The 18,729-nt window shown below is 38.3% G+C and overlaps 1 protein-coding gene across 1 annotated transcript in view; it reads right to left on the bottom strand.

Moving 5' to 3' along the window:
* Positions 1 to 18,574, bottom strand: part of AIDA (axin interactor, dorsalization associated) — a 32,954-nt gene extending 14,380 nt beyond the window's left edge. The window contains exons 1-4 of the mRNA XM_077886839.1: positions 18,310 to 18,574; positions 10,276 to 10,345; positions 4,065 to 4,118; positions 3,612 to 3,666 (exon numbers count right to left, since the gene is read on the bottom strand). Of these exons, the coding sequence (XP_077742965.1) occupies positions 3,612 to 3,666; positions 4,065 to 4,118; positions 10,276 to 10,345; positions 18,310 to 18,419 (289 nt within the window). The 5' untranslated portion in view covers positions 18,420 to 18,574. The remainder of the gene's footprint in view (positions 1 to 3,611; positions 3,667 to 4,064; positions 4,119 to 10,275; positions 10,346 to 18,309) is intronic.
* Positions 18,575 to 18,729: the final 155 nt, after the last annotated feature.

Here is an 18,729-nt window from a genome sequence, read left to right as displayed (position 1 = left end):
AGGAATAAAACAGACTATATAACTGAAGTTTGATAAGCAAAGGGGGAGTGGCACAAGATATGAAATCAGATCTTAGCCTTATAATTACGTCTATTGTCACGTCATTCATCACCTACTCTGAATCTCAGTTTCCCCAATTCTAAAATGCGAATACCACTTCCTTCCTGTGGAAAGAATTAAATTTATATGAAATTGCATGGGAAATTTAAAGTTCCATAGAAGTATAAGCTCATATTAATATATGGTAATTTATTCTCTCGAGAGTTTTCCCTATTTGACTAACTAGAACCCTAGTATTTCAAGTCTAAGAAGGAAATCTTAGAAAAAAAAAAAGAAATTATAAAAAATAGGGATCCCTGGGTGGGCTCAGCAGTTTGGCGCCTGCCTTTGGCCCAGGGCGTGATCCTGGAGTCCCAGGATCGAATCCCGCGTCAGGCTCCGGGCATGGAGCCTGCTTCTCCCTTTGCCTGTGTCTCTGCCTCTCTCTCTCTCTCTCTCTCTATCATGAATAAATATCTTAAAAAAAAAAAAAAAAGAAATTATCACGCCTAGAAGGATTATTTTTAAAATCATAAAAACATCTTTTTTTAAACTTGTGAATAAACTATTAATTCAACTCAAATACCAATTAATCATTTATACAGTATTGTGCTAGATCCTAAGAACAGGGGAGTGGGAGACAAGAAGCAGCCCACGTAGCATTCATATCAGAAACGAAAGCACTGAAATGATATTTTGATAGTAAAAGGGGGAAAAATCTTTACAAGTATGAAAAATCAATTAAAAAAGTCAAATACTCTATCAGTTATTAAGAATACCATATGTTTTTACTGTAATGTGAGAATGAAACAGTATTTATTTTCTCAGGTACCAATGCTTTCAAAGGAAAGGTGTGTTTTGGCATAGCAGCCTGTCATTAGTTTCTATTTACAAGAATTGAACATATCAGATATTTAATTTGTATCCTTTTGGAAGAAAATAACAGGTGCTTTCTTATTTTCTGTAACTGCAGGATAGGTTTCTATTCTCACCAACTATGGAGTAACAGAGATTCTAATGTCCTTTGACAATAGGGTTCTACTTAAATTTTACATAGGATTTTTCTTCCACTGATAGTAGTGCTAATTATTTTAGGAAGATTTGAAAAGGAGGGGCAGTTTATAATTTCTGGCAAGGTATTGTCATGAGCACAGAGTCCATCATGGTTTGGGGACCACTAAGCTCAATCAGTACAATGTACACACACAGGCCCACCCTGTGGCTGACATCTGATGGTACATCTTTGCAGGAAAAATTCAGCACTCCCAGCCCACTCTCACAGAGCACGGCCTGCCACCCTCCTGAACGTCACTCTAAAAATGACAGACACAAAGTCAACAAAGTATGTTCTGCTTTTGTGGCTGATTTGTTTCATTTTTCTGGTGGACAAAATGAACAAGTTTCTTCCCATCTGAAAGGTTATTTTTTAAATTATAGGAGATGATTCTCTGAAGACATTCAACCCTTTTCAACTTAAAAATTTGCCAAGTTCATACGATATGCAGAGCAATGAATTAGCCTCTGTGGAGAAAATGCAAAGATTATTGACAATCTCCTTTAGGAGCAAGATGACTTTAAGTGAGCATCATACAGGGCAGACTACAATCATGGATATAAATAGGACAGGAGGTAGAGTTTAATTAGGGATGGGGGAGCAGAAAAAGCTTTCAGAGAAAAGGTGGGATTTCATTGGGGCCTTGAAGGATTGATCAATCGAAGGAATTTTACAGAGTGGTGCAGGGCGGGGGGAGGGGAAAGATAAGTTTCAGTAAGAAGTGTATCTTGATAATATACTATCAAGGATTAGCATAAGAAAATGAAATAAATAATACTTTCAAAATCTTAGTTGTAGGACCAATCTGACAGGATTAAGACATTTTTTTTAAACCTTGAAGGAAAAATACATTAACACAATAAACCAAGTCCCACATATTAATTTTCCTTTCCTTATAGTCTTAGCAGAGGCAGAAACTAACTTGATTTAATTTGAAATATACTCAAATACCAATTTGTAGAAAATGTTTAATGCTGAGAAAATAACTCCTAACAAGTGCCTAGCTTTGATAAATGCAAAATTACAGAGCATATCCTGAGATAATAATATACACATTCACATTCTTTTAAGAGGTAATAGCAAATTAAAATCACCTAAAAATATAATTAAGTACCAAGAAGGCAAAAGTCCAAATGAAAAGCACTATATAAATTCAAAACATAACAAAATAAATCCCAATACTATCTTTCCTTTCCACTCTCACCCCAATCTTAAGAAAACAAACAAACAAAAAAGAAATAGAAGACTAATGCATATTTTAACCCAATCTGCCACTAATAAAGGGGTTAATAATCTCTCAGGAGCTTGAACTGGAAACCCATATTTAGGGTTGATGTCAATATTGCACCATTATAAATATCAGAACAGAATATGGTGGAAAGAACATAGGCTTTGGGGTCACTCAGAACCCTGGTCAAAACCCAGTTCTGCCATTTCCAAGCTATAAGGTCACAGGCAAGTGTCAGCAAACTGTAGCTGGCTGGACTTATTGGAGTGTTTTGTCCATTGCTGCTACTCTAAAAAATGGTAACCATTAATGCCAATGGAAGATCCTATAAGGCAATAGGAGAAATCTGTAACATTTTAAAATTATATTTGGAAACAAACTGAAAAACAAAAACTAACAAAAAACTGACTAAATAGAAAGCCAAAATCCTAATTATTCTTATTGTTAAAAAAAAAAAATTCTTTAAAACCATTACACAATACAGACATCCTCACTGTGGTGTAATCGTTTTTAAAAGACATCAATGTGCTTTTCTTAAAATAATCTTATACGTAATCAGTCACAAAAGACCGTATATGGTATGATTCCATTTATACAAATGCCCAGAACAGGCAAATTCACAAGACAGAAAGTAGATTAATGGTTGCCTACGGCCAGGAATTGAGGAGTTGGGGAAGCAGGTATGTGCTAAACCAGGACAGGGTTTCCTTCTGTTCTAAAGTGGACTGTGGTGATACTCCATACTTTTGCCTTTGCCTGCACTGCAAACACTTCTAAGAGAACATTCATGTGAACCAATAAGAAAAATTTATCTGGCACATTCTAACTACCAACACATTTGAAGCAATTGTTTACTTCAAAAAAGCTTTCAAGAAGGGACAGGAAAATAGGGACAAGGAAATCTTTTGTAGAGTATTGCAAACAGCTAGACTGTAGTTTTAAAGGACGTGTAGTATAATAGAGCCTTAATGACCGTAACTTTATACTCTCCAGTGAACTCTACTGTAAATCCTTACCAAAGTAATTATAGTCTTATTAAAGTTATTAAAACAAAACAAAGGCTAAAACACATGAATGAGGCACAACCTGGAATCAAATAATTTTTCATATTCTATAATGGTAAACAATAATTACTAGAAATATCACAGGAATTATAAAAGCACAAAGAAATCACATAGGACTAGAGAGTAACAGAAATGAATAAATATCTATGCTAGAAAATCTTAATATGTACAATAGATTAATTATTTTTCTAAAGGAGTGCCACTAAAAATATAAAATAAAACTTACTTGGTTCTAGCTTCTTCAGGTCCTCCAGTTTAAATTCTTCTTGAGACTGTGTGGACTGAATTTAAAATATGCATATTATATCTTTTTATTACAAGGATTTCACTACACCCTGTGCCTTTTGTGGCAAAAACTAAATATTCAAAAAGTAGCCAAAATAAATAAATCCACTTCTTGCTTTCAAAGTAGAAAATGAAAAGTCCTAAACTGGCTTTTGTTTTTATATTTTAGAACATCCAATCTAACAATAACAAAAAACTGAAGTTATATCTTTTCTCTCTACAGTTTATTAAATATGAACTAAATCTTTTAATAGGAGTTTAACCCAGGAATTCTTATTGCTAGAAATATCTTCTGAAACAATACTGCTTTCAGCATTACCCAAGGTTTATTAGAATAGTTCATAATAATTTTTTCTTATATTAGAAAGCAGGAAGAAAACCAAGCTTTGTTTACCTGCAAAGCTGCACTTCGTAATTCCAAGCATGTTGCAATTTTGCCTATGGTTTTCTGTAGGAAAAAGAAAAAGCTTTAAGTACCGAATATATTCAAAACCATGGAGTTCATTTATTAATAAAGGATCTGTAATTTTTTAAAAATTTGTATTTTACTTCTTTGTAGCATCTTGCAAATTTTAGAGAAGAGAAACAGGTGGCAAAGGGCTGGGATAAGGGAGAGAAGGTGAGTCTATATTCTCTCCCGACCTAACTGTACCATGACCATTTTTTATAATCAAGTTTGCTTCGGTGACAGCTTTAGATTTATTTCCTAAGCTTTGCCTTCTCTTCTTCTCCATTAATTCTGAAATTCGCTAAAAGATTTAAAATAAAAATATCTGAAAGTTAGCATAATGGTATCATTTAATTTTGATGGAAGTCCAATCTTGACCTGTCTAATCAAAGACAGAGGTAATACTCAGCAAAATCAATAGCTGTGATGAATTGTGGCCAATCTTAGAGTCAGATCTGTTTTAGAGGAGTTATGATGGATATAAATGATGGTGTAGTCCTTGCTTTCAACAAGCTCAAGTTCTATTATGTGAGAGGAGACACTACAAAATCACTATAATATAAAGAAGAGACACTTGATTCTTAGGAGACACTTGATTCTTAGAAGTTTCAGCAAAGTGAGCCATTATGTAAGTTGTGAAGAAACAGTACAAGAATGTTAGAAATCAAGCCCCAGTGACTGGGAGGATTTGTAAAACTGAAGAGTTTAGGAAACTGTCAAGGTTCATTGTCTAAAGTCTCAAACTGAAAGCAGAGGGAACATAGGTTTGAAAAGTGGGGAGAGAGAGAGTGTGTGTGTGCGCGCGCGTGCGTGCACACGCTGGGGGCAACAGTGGTCTTTCTAAATGGGATCTTCTATGACTGGCTGAACAATCTGTTATTACTTTGGCAACAAATTACACAGAGGCTTTTTTTTTTTTCTTTTTAAAGCTGTTTATTTGACAGAAAGAGAGAGAACACAAGTGGGGGGAGGCTGCCGAAGGAGAAGTAGACTTCCCGCTGAGTGGGGAGCCAAGGCAGGGCTCAATCCCAGACCCTGAGATCATGACCTGAGGCCAAGGCAGACGCTTAGACAGACCTTTATCCACCTGAGCCATGCAGGCGCCCCTCCACAGAGGTTTTTGAACAGAAGAATGACAATCAGATCTGCCCTTTAAGAAAACTTAGGACAACAGTCTCCATAAGCGGGGGCAGAAAGGGGAAAAGACTAAAGGCAAAAGCGGCCAGGTTACTCTAGCTGTCCAGGTAAACGTGAAGCAGAAAAAAAAGAAATGAACAACTAGGGTGGAAATGAAGAGGAGACCCACAGAAGAAATATCTGTAAGAGCAGGCAGCTGAATTATGCCCATCAACATTTTTAAGTTCTTCCCAAAAAGGCATTTCTTATGTTTTTATATATTTTTTGCAATGCCTTCACCACAAAATATTCTTAGGGGAAAAAATGACATGTACTGATCATTCGCAAAAGTTTAGTAAATTGGATTTTCTCTTCGGTCACTTTCTTTATAAGATAAATGAGGAACAAAGAGGTGTAGCAAGTACTGTCCCAGCCCTTGGCACTCAGGCTGGCAGGAACTAGGCAATTATCTGATCAACAATCAACAGCTGGTAAAGCCACTCCTGAGCAAGACGGGACCCTTCACCGAGGAACAAGTAATACTCTTTAATTACCTTCACAATCTTTAAAAATTCCTTTTAATCTCAACATCACAGTATAGAAAATACCCAATTTTACTCTGAAATTTTATATTTAAAGATTACATTTAAGTATATTAACTGTAAAAGGACTCAAGATAACTCATATATTTACTCTCTCAAATAGCTATTGCATAGAAACCAGCAATAGTTTTTTTCTACATAAAATGTTTGTTGTTCAAACATACCACTCAACTCTGGCAAAACTAAGTGATTTAAATATATACAAGTAAAATTTATATTATATATTTATATTTTGTACAAATATTTATTTATACATATTAGTCATACATATTATTTATACATATAAATAAACATATATAAAAAACATAGTAATGGCTAAACAGTTTTTGAGAACTTAGGCTCTCCTAAGAACAAGCTTTAATTCATGTAAATCTCACTGTAACCCTGAATTACAATCACTTTATCAATGTGAAAACTGAAAAGAGGTTAAACAACTTGCCCTAGGTATCAATGTCTTCTATACATAAAATAGTAATACGTACAATAAAGCAATATAATTATTTTAATACCATTTGGTTACACTTTTACATTCTTTTAAAAATGCTTTTTAAAAAAGATTTCATATTACATGAGATGTATCAATGAGTAAGTCTTTAGAAATATTAGTTAACTCCTTTTCTTTCATTTACTATAAAAGCCATTTGATTTGGAGCTGTTAACATTCAAGGTAAAAGTTTAACAAGTACAATTCCACTAATAACTTATTTTAAATTTAAGCATTTCTGCAAGTTAAGTAGAAGCAACAGCTTTTTATACAGAATCTACTGCACTATGGCAAAATACCAATAGGCATTATTCATAACTACTTTAAGGAACCACACCCAACATCAGTATTAAAAAGGGAGCGAAATATTATCATTTTCAGCTGCAGCAATGACTTTTAAAACATGTAGCATTTATTGCTGTCAAAATCAAGTGCTTACTACTGAAATTATGTCACCTTTCTCAGAAAAAAATGGTTAGGAAAAATTATGAAGCAGCAGAAGGTCACTTGTGTCTGAGTATAAGTACTATTAACTAATGTAAATTAAGATTAAGTACTGCAGGTGAAGAAGTTTAATTTTAAAAGATTTAAATTATTTGCGCCTCATTCAAATTAACTGCTCATGCCTCATATGGTATAGAAATGGAAAATGTCATTTTCAGAATATTGGCTATTTTGTCATTGGAAGAGAAATTAATAAAAAGAGCAGCGAAAGATGGAATAAAAATAGAGCCAAGTTAATTTTCCTAAAACATATGCAATTTACATGAGGAAAAAGAAGTTTAAAAAGTACACATAAAGTAGTACAGTCTCAACCCAGACTTAATTTTTTTATTTAAACAGCCAGTCATATACTCTCTGGCTGGGGGGAGGCCAGGGTGGGAGAAAATGGGGAAGAGGGAGGCAGAGAAAAGGAAAAATCTATAAAATATAAAACAAGCACATAGTGCTGGAACTCTCATTACTACCAAATTTGATTCAAAACAGGGAAAAACTTTCTAAGCATCATGAGACAGGATGTTCTAGTCTGTCCAGAAACTTACATGAGAAAATCTACGACACCAAAGTAGAGAATGTAATGGAATGAAAGCTTTTGGCAGCTATTCTTTGGCTACTAAACTCAGTTGTTATAATGACAAAACTATTGAGGACTGAAATGAAAGCTAAGTCAACTAATCATGAGGGAGGATCAAATAAGAATCATAAACTTTCTCATTTTCCACCAGAAATCTTTGAGAATATTGTAAATAGCAAATCCATATGAAGAATTTTAAAAATCACCAATTAATAAAGTTTAGAGAAATCGGTAGTTCTGCTCTTTAGATTTAAAATACTATGAAGATGCATAATATATTATTTACCCAAAGCTTAGGATTTCTTTGATCTTAAAATAATTATATATGGATAAATATCAGTAACCTGAGATCCAACAAAGCATTTATTCATCATCTATTTTTCAAAGCTTATTGTGAGATAATAAAAAGCTCCACAAAGAAATAATGGTTTTTAAAAAATTTTTCAAAGTCCCATAAACTATGGTTAGCATAATTCTAAGATTTATCACTGCTACAAAACCAGAGACTAGTAAAAGCATAAAAAATAGAATTCAAAATAGAAAATATAAAGAACTTTGCTTAGAATAATATAAGGTATATTCTACATTTTCCTCTTTTGAGGAAAACACAATTGAGTTTCTTCTCCTTTGGCTTATATACCAGGGCTGGCATTCAATTAATTTTGCAGATCTAACAGTTGATTTCAAAATCCTCCATAACATGTTCTTGGGAACACTAGACCCAATGAAGTGTTCTATAAAGGAAAGAGGTGAGGCTTCCAAAAGCAAACAAATTCAAGAAACACTCCATTACCCAAAGTCTTTAAAAAATTCAACTTACACATTAGTATATTAAAAGCCCTGACAAGTCCACATACTCTCTCTGTTCAAAGAACGTCTCTTAATTTTTCAGAGCCAGTGTTCCCCGAGATCACAGCTGGGAAATCTGTTTCCTAATCGTTTACTTGGAGCCTCTAACTTTTTCCTTATGTGACATTAAAAAATAAGGTGTATATGTCAGTATGAGTTTTTTGGCACACTGTAAATGTTTCATGTGTATTTTTAATGAAAATTAAATTTGTAAATGCATGCAACTTGCCTTATGTTCCCAGTGTAGTACAGAATGATTTGGGGGTCCTTCTTCAAGACCAAGGACTAGGCAGCCACAAACTCTCTGTAGTCACAAGGGGCAGCCATAAGTGCCCCCTAGGCAGTTAAATTATAAATAACAAATCCTCAGAAATCAGGTCTCCAGGAAAGGAAAAGGTTCTTGCAAAGGCAGATGTCATTAGAAGATGTAGGGGTATCTTTTAAGATCATTTAGGGTTATCTAATCCCTCATTTCATGCATAAGGAAATTAGGGCTGGGGACAGAGCCCAGATTCAAGATCAAGTCTTCTGACTCCAGATTTTAGGCTTTTCCTGTAGGTCATGCTGTCTCCCAGCCCTTATGGAGTATAAGACCTGTGGGTCTATGTAAACTGAAAAGAAGGCAGTGTCGATGGCTACTATGGAACAGCTATAAAAATTAAGGAATAAAGAGCATTATCGAACACTAGCTTCAGCCTTAGAAAGTTAAAGAAAATTAAGAAAAAGTTTATTTTTTCTCGTTAGTCTAATCATTGAATAGATGCTGGTGACAAAGCATGTGAGTAAAGCGAGTCAAACAGGTGATTAAAGTATGGGAGGGGGCATTAAACTTTTTAAAAATTCCCTAAGCTTTCATCTGTTTCCATATTCAAAAGACACTTTGTCAGCTATTAATTTACATACTCAGATATTTGAGATTCTGTTTCAAAATTAAGGTGTTTTACCCCTCAATTTTGTGATGCCAGTTGATCACTTCCTAATCAATTCCTAGAGTTCACAAATATTAAAAGAGGTGATAAAGCATATAGTCTCTGTTCCTTTCCTCAAGCAAACCAATCATTTCCTCTGTGGTAATTATTTTCCTGGACTAGGATCCTAAATTTCTTTAATCTACTTCACAAGGAAGGAAAAAAATACAAAAAAAAAAAAAAATTACAAAAAAAAGTATATTAGATGATGTAGATACTAAATATAAGTATATAAGAGTCAAATGAATACACACAAAAGGACTAAAATAAATTTGTTCAGGCTTACTTAAAACACGTGTATAAAACCACTCCCACCCCTTGTACAGAAAAAGGATTAATAAAGTCACTTTTTCACTATGTCTTAAGAGGTGAGGGAAAAACTGACACAGTAATATTTTTTTCATTATCTACAAAATTAAAATTTGACTTAACACTAGATACTGAGCCAGGGAAAAATGGGACTTCTTTCTTCTCACTATTTGAAAGTAAAGCTTCTTAAAGTATTCCACTTTTTATAATCTCTAAAGGTCCAGACTGACTTGACACATTAAAATTTTAATTCAAGGAGAAAGAGTCCCATTGAGACATTTTGCAACCATACGCACTTATTTTGCTGATGGATTCTGATGCCAAATTCTTCACTTGAACTATTTTTTTTAATCATTATTTTACTATTAATTTTTTTCAGTGATGGCTTTTGGGTTTTGTTTTGTTTTTTGTTTTTTACTTTGAGAGGAGGAAGGAGTTAAGAAAATTCAGAGTTAAATAAGTATTGAAGTTGGACATAATTACTCACAAACTTCAGTCTGGAATCTACTCCTCTTCCAAATGTGTAGACCGTCTCCACTAAAGTTAAGGTCTAAATGGCTGAGTTGAGAAATTCATCAAGTGAGAAAGTCACTAAGTGGTAAATCATGTTATCTCTCAGTGATCACTTTATGTTCCCCAAAGTATAATCAGTGTCATTCTTTGTACTTAAGTATAACAGTTTCTGTTGTTTTTGGTTAATGGATTGGAAAGAATCTTTTTCATTTGAAATCTGATATATGTAGAGATTTTATACCTTTTGTTCTTCTGTGAATTCAGAATTATTGTGTTGAGCTTGGGCCTCTTTTTGTAGATGTCTTGCTAATCTGCAAGAAGAAAAAAATATATCCTTTAGAATTGAAGGAAGGCAAACTATCTCAAGTGCAACAAGGTGAAATAATTTAAATCTTTTAAAAAATAGATAATGATGGGTGCCTGGGTGGCTCAGTTGGTTAAGCATCTGCCTTCGTGCGGCTCAGGTAATGATCCCAGAGACCTGGGATCCAGTCTGTGTTGGGCTCTCTACTCCAAGCAGAGTCAGCTTCTCCCTCTGCCCCTCCTCCCACTCGCCCACTCATTCTTGCTCTCTCTCTCAAATAAATAAAATCTTAAAAAAAAAAAAAAAAAGAAGTACAATACTTTGCTGTATTTTTAAAGTATAAATCTACATTATCTTTAGAATCAAACTCTTTAAACAACAACAATGAAAATGAGATATATTACTTTTTATACCATTTCACTGGGACAAATTTCAGCTCTAGGCAGTAAAAACAGAATCTCAGAGCTGGAAAGAATCTCAAATGGCAACTAATCCAACTTTCTTTAGTATGCATGAATTTCTTCTTTTAACAAGCCAATAAGCAGTTGTCCAGACTTTGCTTAAACACTTCTAATAAGCACCAGTAATAATAGTATCAGCCAATCATAATTTGCTGATAAGATTAGTCCAAAATAACAGCCATTATAAAATGGTAAGTCTATTAAATTATGCTTTTCAAAATATTTTTCATGAAAAATAAAGAAAATTCTCCACCAACCAGACATGAATATCATTGTTTGCCCAATTATCATTCTTAAAAATAGCAGCTGGGCCTTGGGTGAGTTTTCAAGGATGGATCTGTGTTACTAGCCCAAACTCAACAGTAAGGATCAAGTTCCTTCTGAGACAACAAACACTAAAAAATTGACTCTTACAACTAAACAATAAAAGGACAAATAACTCAATTTAAAAATGGGGAAAAAATTGAACTTTTTTTAAAAGATTTGTTTTAGAAAAAGCAGGTGAGAGTGAGCAAGCACGAATGGGGGGGGGGGGAGAGACAAGAGGGAGGGGAGCAGACTCCCTATTGAGCACGGTGCCTGACTCAAGGCTCCACCTCACAACCTTGGGATCATGACCTGAGCTAAAACCATGAGTCCGTCACTTGGAGTCACACAGGTGCCCCTTGAATATTTTTCCAAAGCAGTTATAAAAATGGTCAATAAACACATGAATATCAGTGTTAGTCATTAGGGAAATATAAATCAAAACCAAAATGAGATATGACTTCACACCCACTAGGATGGATATAATTTCTAAAAAGAGAAAGAGAAAAAATAATGGTCTTGGCAAGGATATGGAAAATTTGGAACCTTCATACAGTGTGGTAGGAATGTAAAATGATGCAGTCGCTGTGGAAAAAAGTTTGGCAGTTCCTCAAAAGTTAAACATAGAGTTACCATACATATAACCCAGCAATTTCAAAATTCTAGGTATAGTCCAAGAACTGAAAACATGCTCACACAAAAACCTGTACACGAATGTTCACAGCTGCAGTCTCATGCATACTAGCCCCAAATGGAAACATCCATAATGTCCATCAACTGCAGAATGGATAAACAAAATGTGGTGCATCCCAATGAAATAGAATTTGGCCGTAAAGAGGAATAAAGATTGATACATGCTACAACACGGATGAACCTCAAAAACATTATGCTAAATGAAACAAGCCAGGTGCAAAAAAATAAAAAATAAGTAAATCACAGGATTCCATTTACACAAAATGTCCAAAATGGATAAATCAATAGAAACAGCAAATTTGTGGGTGGGGGACTGAGGTAAGGAAGGAATTGACAATGACTGATAATAATACTGTGAATATACTAGAACCACCAGATTGTACAGCTTTACAATGAGAAATTTATGTTACATGATTTTTATCTCAATTCTTTGGTGAAACATCTCATAACTGGCAAAAAAATTTAAAACTGTAATTCTCAAGCATACTATACTGTTCTGGGTGGAGAGTGGAAGCAAGAATGCAAAGGGTAGTAAGTGTCAGAATTCCTACCAAGCCCACTGCAAAAGACACTGAGTTTCAAAAAATAAAAAGTCTTAGATAAGAGTTCTATTCTATGCAATCACGTCTTTAAAGATCAGGTGTAAAGTTCATTATATTTGATGGCCTCTATCCGATCTATGAAAGGTTTGCATCCTCATCATAAAATAAGTAAACGCCTACATGAAATCATTGACATTTGCCAGGAATCACTCCACCATACTACTTAAACTGTTTCCATCCCTTTGTTTATTTTACCTCAAAGGTAGAAACCCCATATTTTCCTATGATGTAATTTAGAGACCCACTCTTTGTGGATTCGATACAGGAGAAAGTACAAATAGAAACAGGCATAACCATTATTCTTGTCCTTGCTCTGTACTTGGTTTCTAACTCTTGTTGGCCTACCACATATATGAAGTTCTCTTTCAGAAATTACAGTCTACGTTTAACGACGTCAACTACACATCCTCAAACTCAGGGAAGTTAGAATGTGGCACGTTATCTTTATTTGAATACTTCTACACATTATATGCTAATAGTGACTCTTAACCTAAGCAGGGTCACTGTCAGAAGAAAAGGGGGTAGTTCTAAACTCCTGCTCAACTGCTGAAAGTCAGCAGACAAGGATGTTAAATTCAAACAGAATCCTGCTTTTAAAAATTAGGCAACAGACTGGAAGGAAATGTTTGCAAATCATATTATCTGATAAAGGACCCGTATCCAGGGACACCTGGGTGGCTCAGCGGTTGAGCACCTGCCTTCGGCGCAGGGCGTGATCCTGGAGTCCCGGGATCAAGTCTCACATCAGGCTCCCTGCATGGAGCCTGCTTCTCTCTCTGTGTCTCTCATGAATAAATAAATAAAATCTTTTTTTTTTTTTTTTAAAAAAGGACCTGTATCCAGAATATATAAAGAACCCTTTTTTTTTTTTAAAAAAAGGACCTGTATCCAGAATATTTAAAGAACCTTATAAACTCAATAGGTAAAAGACAAACAACTTGATAAAAAAAAAAAAAAAAAAGGCAAAAGACTTGAAGACATTTCCCAAACCAGATTTACAGAGGGAAAAATAAGCATCCTAAGAAAAGCTGCTCAGCATTAGTCATAAGAGAAAGGCAAATTAAAACCACAGTGACGTACACAATACACCTACTAGAATGGCTATAATAGAAAAGACAATGACAAATACATGAAGGTGGAGAATGTGTAACTCTGATACACTACTGAGACAGAAATGTAAACTTGAACAGCCAGTCTGGATAATACTGCAGTTTCCTTCAAAAAGTACACATTAGAAAAAAATACGCAGTTACCAATATTTAACTATAAATTCCACTCTTTGATATCCACTCAAAAAGAATGAAAATATATATGCACACAAAAACTTACATTGAATATTCACAACAGCATTTCTGATAATAGTAAAAAAAGTAGAAACTCAAACCGCTTAACTAGTGAATGGATACATAAATGTGGTATATTCATACAACATAATGCTGTTCAGCAGACAAAAGGAACAAAGTATTCATATAATGTTCAACATGGATGAACCTCAAACACATACATCCTAAATCAAAGAAGTCACATACAAAAGATCACATTTTATATGATTCAATTTACATGAAATATCCAGAAAAGACAACTTTAAAGACAGAATTTAGATTAGTGGCTGCCTGGGGCTGGAGCAGGAATATGGAGTGATTGCAAATGGGCACAAAGGATCTTTGCAGGGTAATGGAAATGTTATAAAATTTCACTGTAGTGATGGTTATACGACTTAGTAAATTTACTAAAAATTCATTGAATTGTATCTGTAAAATGGGTGAATTCTATGGTATGTAAGTTTTACTGTTTTAAAAAACTTTTTTAAAGACCTAGGTAAAAAAAAAATTCTAAATCCCTAAATGATTGCACCATTTTAAGACAAAGCAAGACATGATTTTGTCCACTGAGGGAAAATCCACACGCTTTGGATAGTAGATGAGTAGCTCAAAGAGATGACATTAGGAAAGGTGAGAAACCTCTCAAATATTCTTCTCTAGAGAATAATCTCCTCTTCCAAGGACGCCTATAGGTCAAACAGCACTATTCTCAAGAGGGAGTTTAAAATATACTTTAGAGACATAAACAAGTGATTGAAAGAAACCCCACAATAGGGGCACCTGGGTGGCTCAAGTGGTTGAGTGGCTGCCTTTGGCTCAGAGCGTGATGGGGCTCCCTGCGGGAAGCCTGGTTCTCAGTCTGCCTATGTCTCTCCCTCTATCCTTCATGAATAAATAAAATCTTAAAAACAAAAAGAAACCCCACACAATAGATAACAGAAATTAGTGCTCCTCAAACTATCCATAGTGAAGAACTAACTAGTCCTTTCCCCAATCTGTTCCAAGTTAACACTTGTATAAATTCAATAAAAACTCTCATGGAGATGTCAAATTGCTATAAAGTTTCTAAATCTTAGTAAATCTTAGATCTCAATTCCTTTATCTTATTGCAGACCAGCACCCATCTGTGGACCCACTCTGAGTAGCACTGATGAAGGCATAGGAAAGATGATTAAGGGCAAGTATTATTCAGTCTTCAAACCCACTCATTCATTTAACAAATATTTATTGAGCATCCATGTGCTAGATTAATACCTCACCACTGATCCTGTGAAAATATCTGATTCTGAGCAAAAGAGTCCATACCATTCTACCATAAGTTAGGGGTCATGTATCCCCAGGTTGCTGAAAGAGCTGGCCTGCTTCACGGAATTTTTTTTTTTTTAAGATTTTATTTATTTATTCATGAGAGAGACAGAGAGAGAAAGGCAGACACAGGCAGAGGGAGAAGCAGGCTCCATGCAGGAAGCTGGAGGCGGGACTCGATCCCAGGTCTCCAGGATCACGCCCTGGGCTGAAGGCGGCGCTAAACCGCTGAGCCACTGGGGCTGCCCGAATTTTCTTTTTTTTTATTAAATTTTTTTTCATGGAATTGTTTTCAACTGACCACATATACTTTGGCTAGCAATTCTAGTTTCGACATATTCGTTTAAATCTTCCAACAGCACTTTAATTTCGACTCAATGCTCCCACAGCATACTTCTGAATCCATACTCATTCAAAAGAATATATAATATCTAAAGAAACAATTACATAACAACAGTCTAGCATCACTAGGACACTAAGTATACAGTAAAGAACAAGACAACACCTCCAACTCTGCCCTCTCAGAGTTTACATTCAAGTGGGGAGACACAATAAGCCAAATGAATATGTAACATATACTGTATTTTAAATGATAAATATTATGAAAGAAAATTAAGCAGGATTGGGGAGGGGTGACTAGAATGTGCAAGACTGAGGGAGTGGGAGTGGATAACAGGTTTCGCATTTTTAAGTAGGGTAGCCAGAGGACTGAGAAGATATTGTATGTACAAAGACTGAAGGAGGTGACCAAGTGAGCCAAACAGATAGAGAAGAATGTTCCAGAAAAAGTACAAAAGCCCTAAGGGAGAAGCACGCTCCTGGAAACAGTATGTAGTGTGTGGTAGCACATACTCTCTTCATACTTCCATAACAGCAAAACCTTTAAAGCAAAACTTTAAAATCCTCCATTAGACTCTCAGGGCTTTGAGGGTGGGAATCAAATATTCATCATCTTTATATTCCCTGCTCTCACTTGTTGAATGGTGACATTGTTTAAGCTATAGTATTCTTACACTGTGATGGTATAAACATGCTTATTTCCTCCCCGACATCCCTTCTCCCATAAATTTGCTGTTGCAGGACTATAAAGTCCTGCGGCCTACCCCATTAGAAACGCCAATTATCTTAGACTTCTTCCTCCTTCACTCTCAACGTTCGGTCACTACTGTCCATTCTTTTCTACATGCTGTAGTTGCCCCCAAATGGCCTTCTTTTCTGCAGCCTTTCTTCCCAAACAGATAACTGATATTAAAAAGACGATTTGCCTTCACTTTTGAATATGTTAATTTTAAATCCAACCTCGCTTTATATGTAGCCTACGTGTTTACAAAATTTAAAGCCAATTCTTACTCCTCAGATTTGACACTGGCGTTTTTTAAAATCTGAGAACCACTCTGAATGGTGAAGTTCAAAGGTCAGTACTGTGGTCCAACAATAGATTTGCATGTGACTATTACTCTCATTGAGATGTTTCTAGAAATTCCAGCTAAACATCTTGCACACTCAATTTTCCTTTGTAATTTCAATTAGACACGGTATTCTTCACTTTCCATTGTGAAGTCTGCTGCGGACTGCCAACAGCTGCTAGGTCCCACCGCATCGCAAGTGAAGGCAGCTTTACATTTCGGGGTATGCGATTCTAGTTCACATGCGGAATGAGCATACACAGGTGCTCACCAGCTGGCTAAGGGATGGTTAAGGCAGTTCCCTGGTAACGAAGGAAACCTCATTTGTCCAATTCACTTACCCAAGCACCTTAAATCAAGTGTTTTAAGGGCGGCCCCGGTGGCTCAGCGGTTTAGCCCCTTCAGCCCAGGGCATGATCCTGGAGACCCCGGATCGAGTCCCCTGTGGGGCTCCCTGCATGGAGCCTGCTTCTCCCTCTGCCTCTCTCTCTAATAAATAAATAAATAAAATCTTAAAAAAATAAAAAGTGTCTTAAGCATTAAGGGAGCAGTCAGGATTTGGAGTAAAAAAAAAAAAAAAATCCCGGATTTCAGGTCCTGTAGTTTTAGGACCCCCCCCCCTCCCGCCCCCGTTAATCCGTTTAACCTGAGCTTCAGTTTCCTCATTTTGCAAAATGAGACTCATTTTCTAAGTAGTTGCAGAAGCGAGTGAGATCACATGAAGATGCAAGACCAACGCTAGTACTTGTTACTACACCTGGCAGCATGGGGCCCAGAGCTCGGCTTTTGGGGGGGGGGGGGCCCGGGATGACTTCAGAAAGTCATCTCTGAAACGACAAGTCAGTAGCACCGTGGAGTACAAAACTCCTGCACGCTTAAGTGATCTTAATGGTCAAATGGAAACAAGTAGCTACGGTAGAGAAAGGAAAACCAATTTAAAGGTTCCAGGTCTCCATCGCATATTATTTCCAGAAGACACTGGAGCAGGGGGAGGTGGGGGGGAGGTATCACTCAAGAGGATGCTGACCTCCGTCACCCCTCAACCAAGAAGCAATTTAACGGCAGCAGCAGCAGCTTGCCCCCGATTGCATTTCAGCAGGCAGTTCTTATTTGCAGCAAAAGGTGCGAGAAAGTAAGCATGGAGATTTTTCTTCTTTTTTTTTCGGGAGGGGCGGGGTGGCGGGGTGTAGCCGGCAAGGCTGCAAGCAATCGGACCTCGGGTCAAAGATCAAAGAAACTGGTACCCAGAGGGTCCCCCGCGGCCGGACATGCGACGCGGGAGCAGGGGCCCGCGCGCGGTCTGCGGATCCCGTCCGCTCTCCGCCGTTCACATCCTGCGCCGGCTCCACCCAAAGCAACCGAGCGAGAGCGAGAGCGAGAGCGAGGGGGTGGGTGGGAGCCACACACTCGGCCGAGCAAATAACAGTCCCAGAAACCGAAAGGGAGTCGAGGTGGGCTGCGACGACGCGGCTCGGCCGGACGAGGGGGGCGGGGAAGGGGCGCCGGGGCGGGGGGGGTGAGGGGGTGGGGGGGAGGCGGGAACCCCAGCGCCGGCCGGCGGGGCGCCCCCCTACACCCCCCGCGCCCGGGAGCAGCGAGCACCGGCCCGCGCGGGGGCCACGCATCCGCGGAGCGTGGGCGGGGAGCGCGCCAGCATCCCTCCGGGCGGACCCGGGGCACAGGCCCCCGAGGGGCGGCCTGCGAGGGCGGGAGGGAGGGGCCACCTGTTGAATGGACCCGGCCCCGCGGCGGGGGAGGCGGCGGGGGAGGGCGAAGCCCGGGCAGCGCCCGCCGTCCGCAGGGCAGCTCGGCCGCGCCCGCGGGGGCCCCGCCCCGGGCAGCGACCCCGCCGGCCCGCTCCCGCCCGCTCACTCACATCTGATACTCGTCTATCGCCTCCACCAGCTGGCCCCAGGAGTCGAAGTCGGCGCCCCTCCTGAAGCTGGCGCCCCAGCGCTGCAGCAGACTGCGGGTCACCTCCGACATGGCCGGCGCCCGCCCGTCCCCGCGAGCCCGGGCTCTAGGGCGCCATCCTCCCCGGGCCCGGCCCCGACATCAGCAGGGCCAGGACGCACCGCTCCGGCCACCGCCGCCACCCGCCGAGGAGCCGCCCAAGCCCATTCGCAGCCGCAGCCAAACTTTGCGGCTCCGAAGCGCCCGCCCCGCCGCGGCCCCGCCCCCGACGCCCCGCCCCGCCCCGCTCCCGCGAGGGCCGCCATCGCTACCGAGGCGTCCCTCTCCGGCTCGCGGGGCCGCGCCGCGTGCCGCTCCTCCTCCCCGGAGGAGACGCTGCAGC

Source organism: Canis aureus, chromosome 38 (assembly GCF_053574225.1).
Source record: "Canis aureus isolate CA01 chromosome 38, VMU_Caureus_v.1.0, whole genome shotgun sequence".
NCBI lineage: Eukaryota > Metazoa > Chordata > Mammalia > Carnivora > Canidae > Canis > Canis aureus.
Note: the sequence above shows the minus strand (reverse complement) of the source record. Positions and strands in the feature narration are given on the sequence as shown.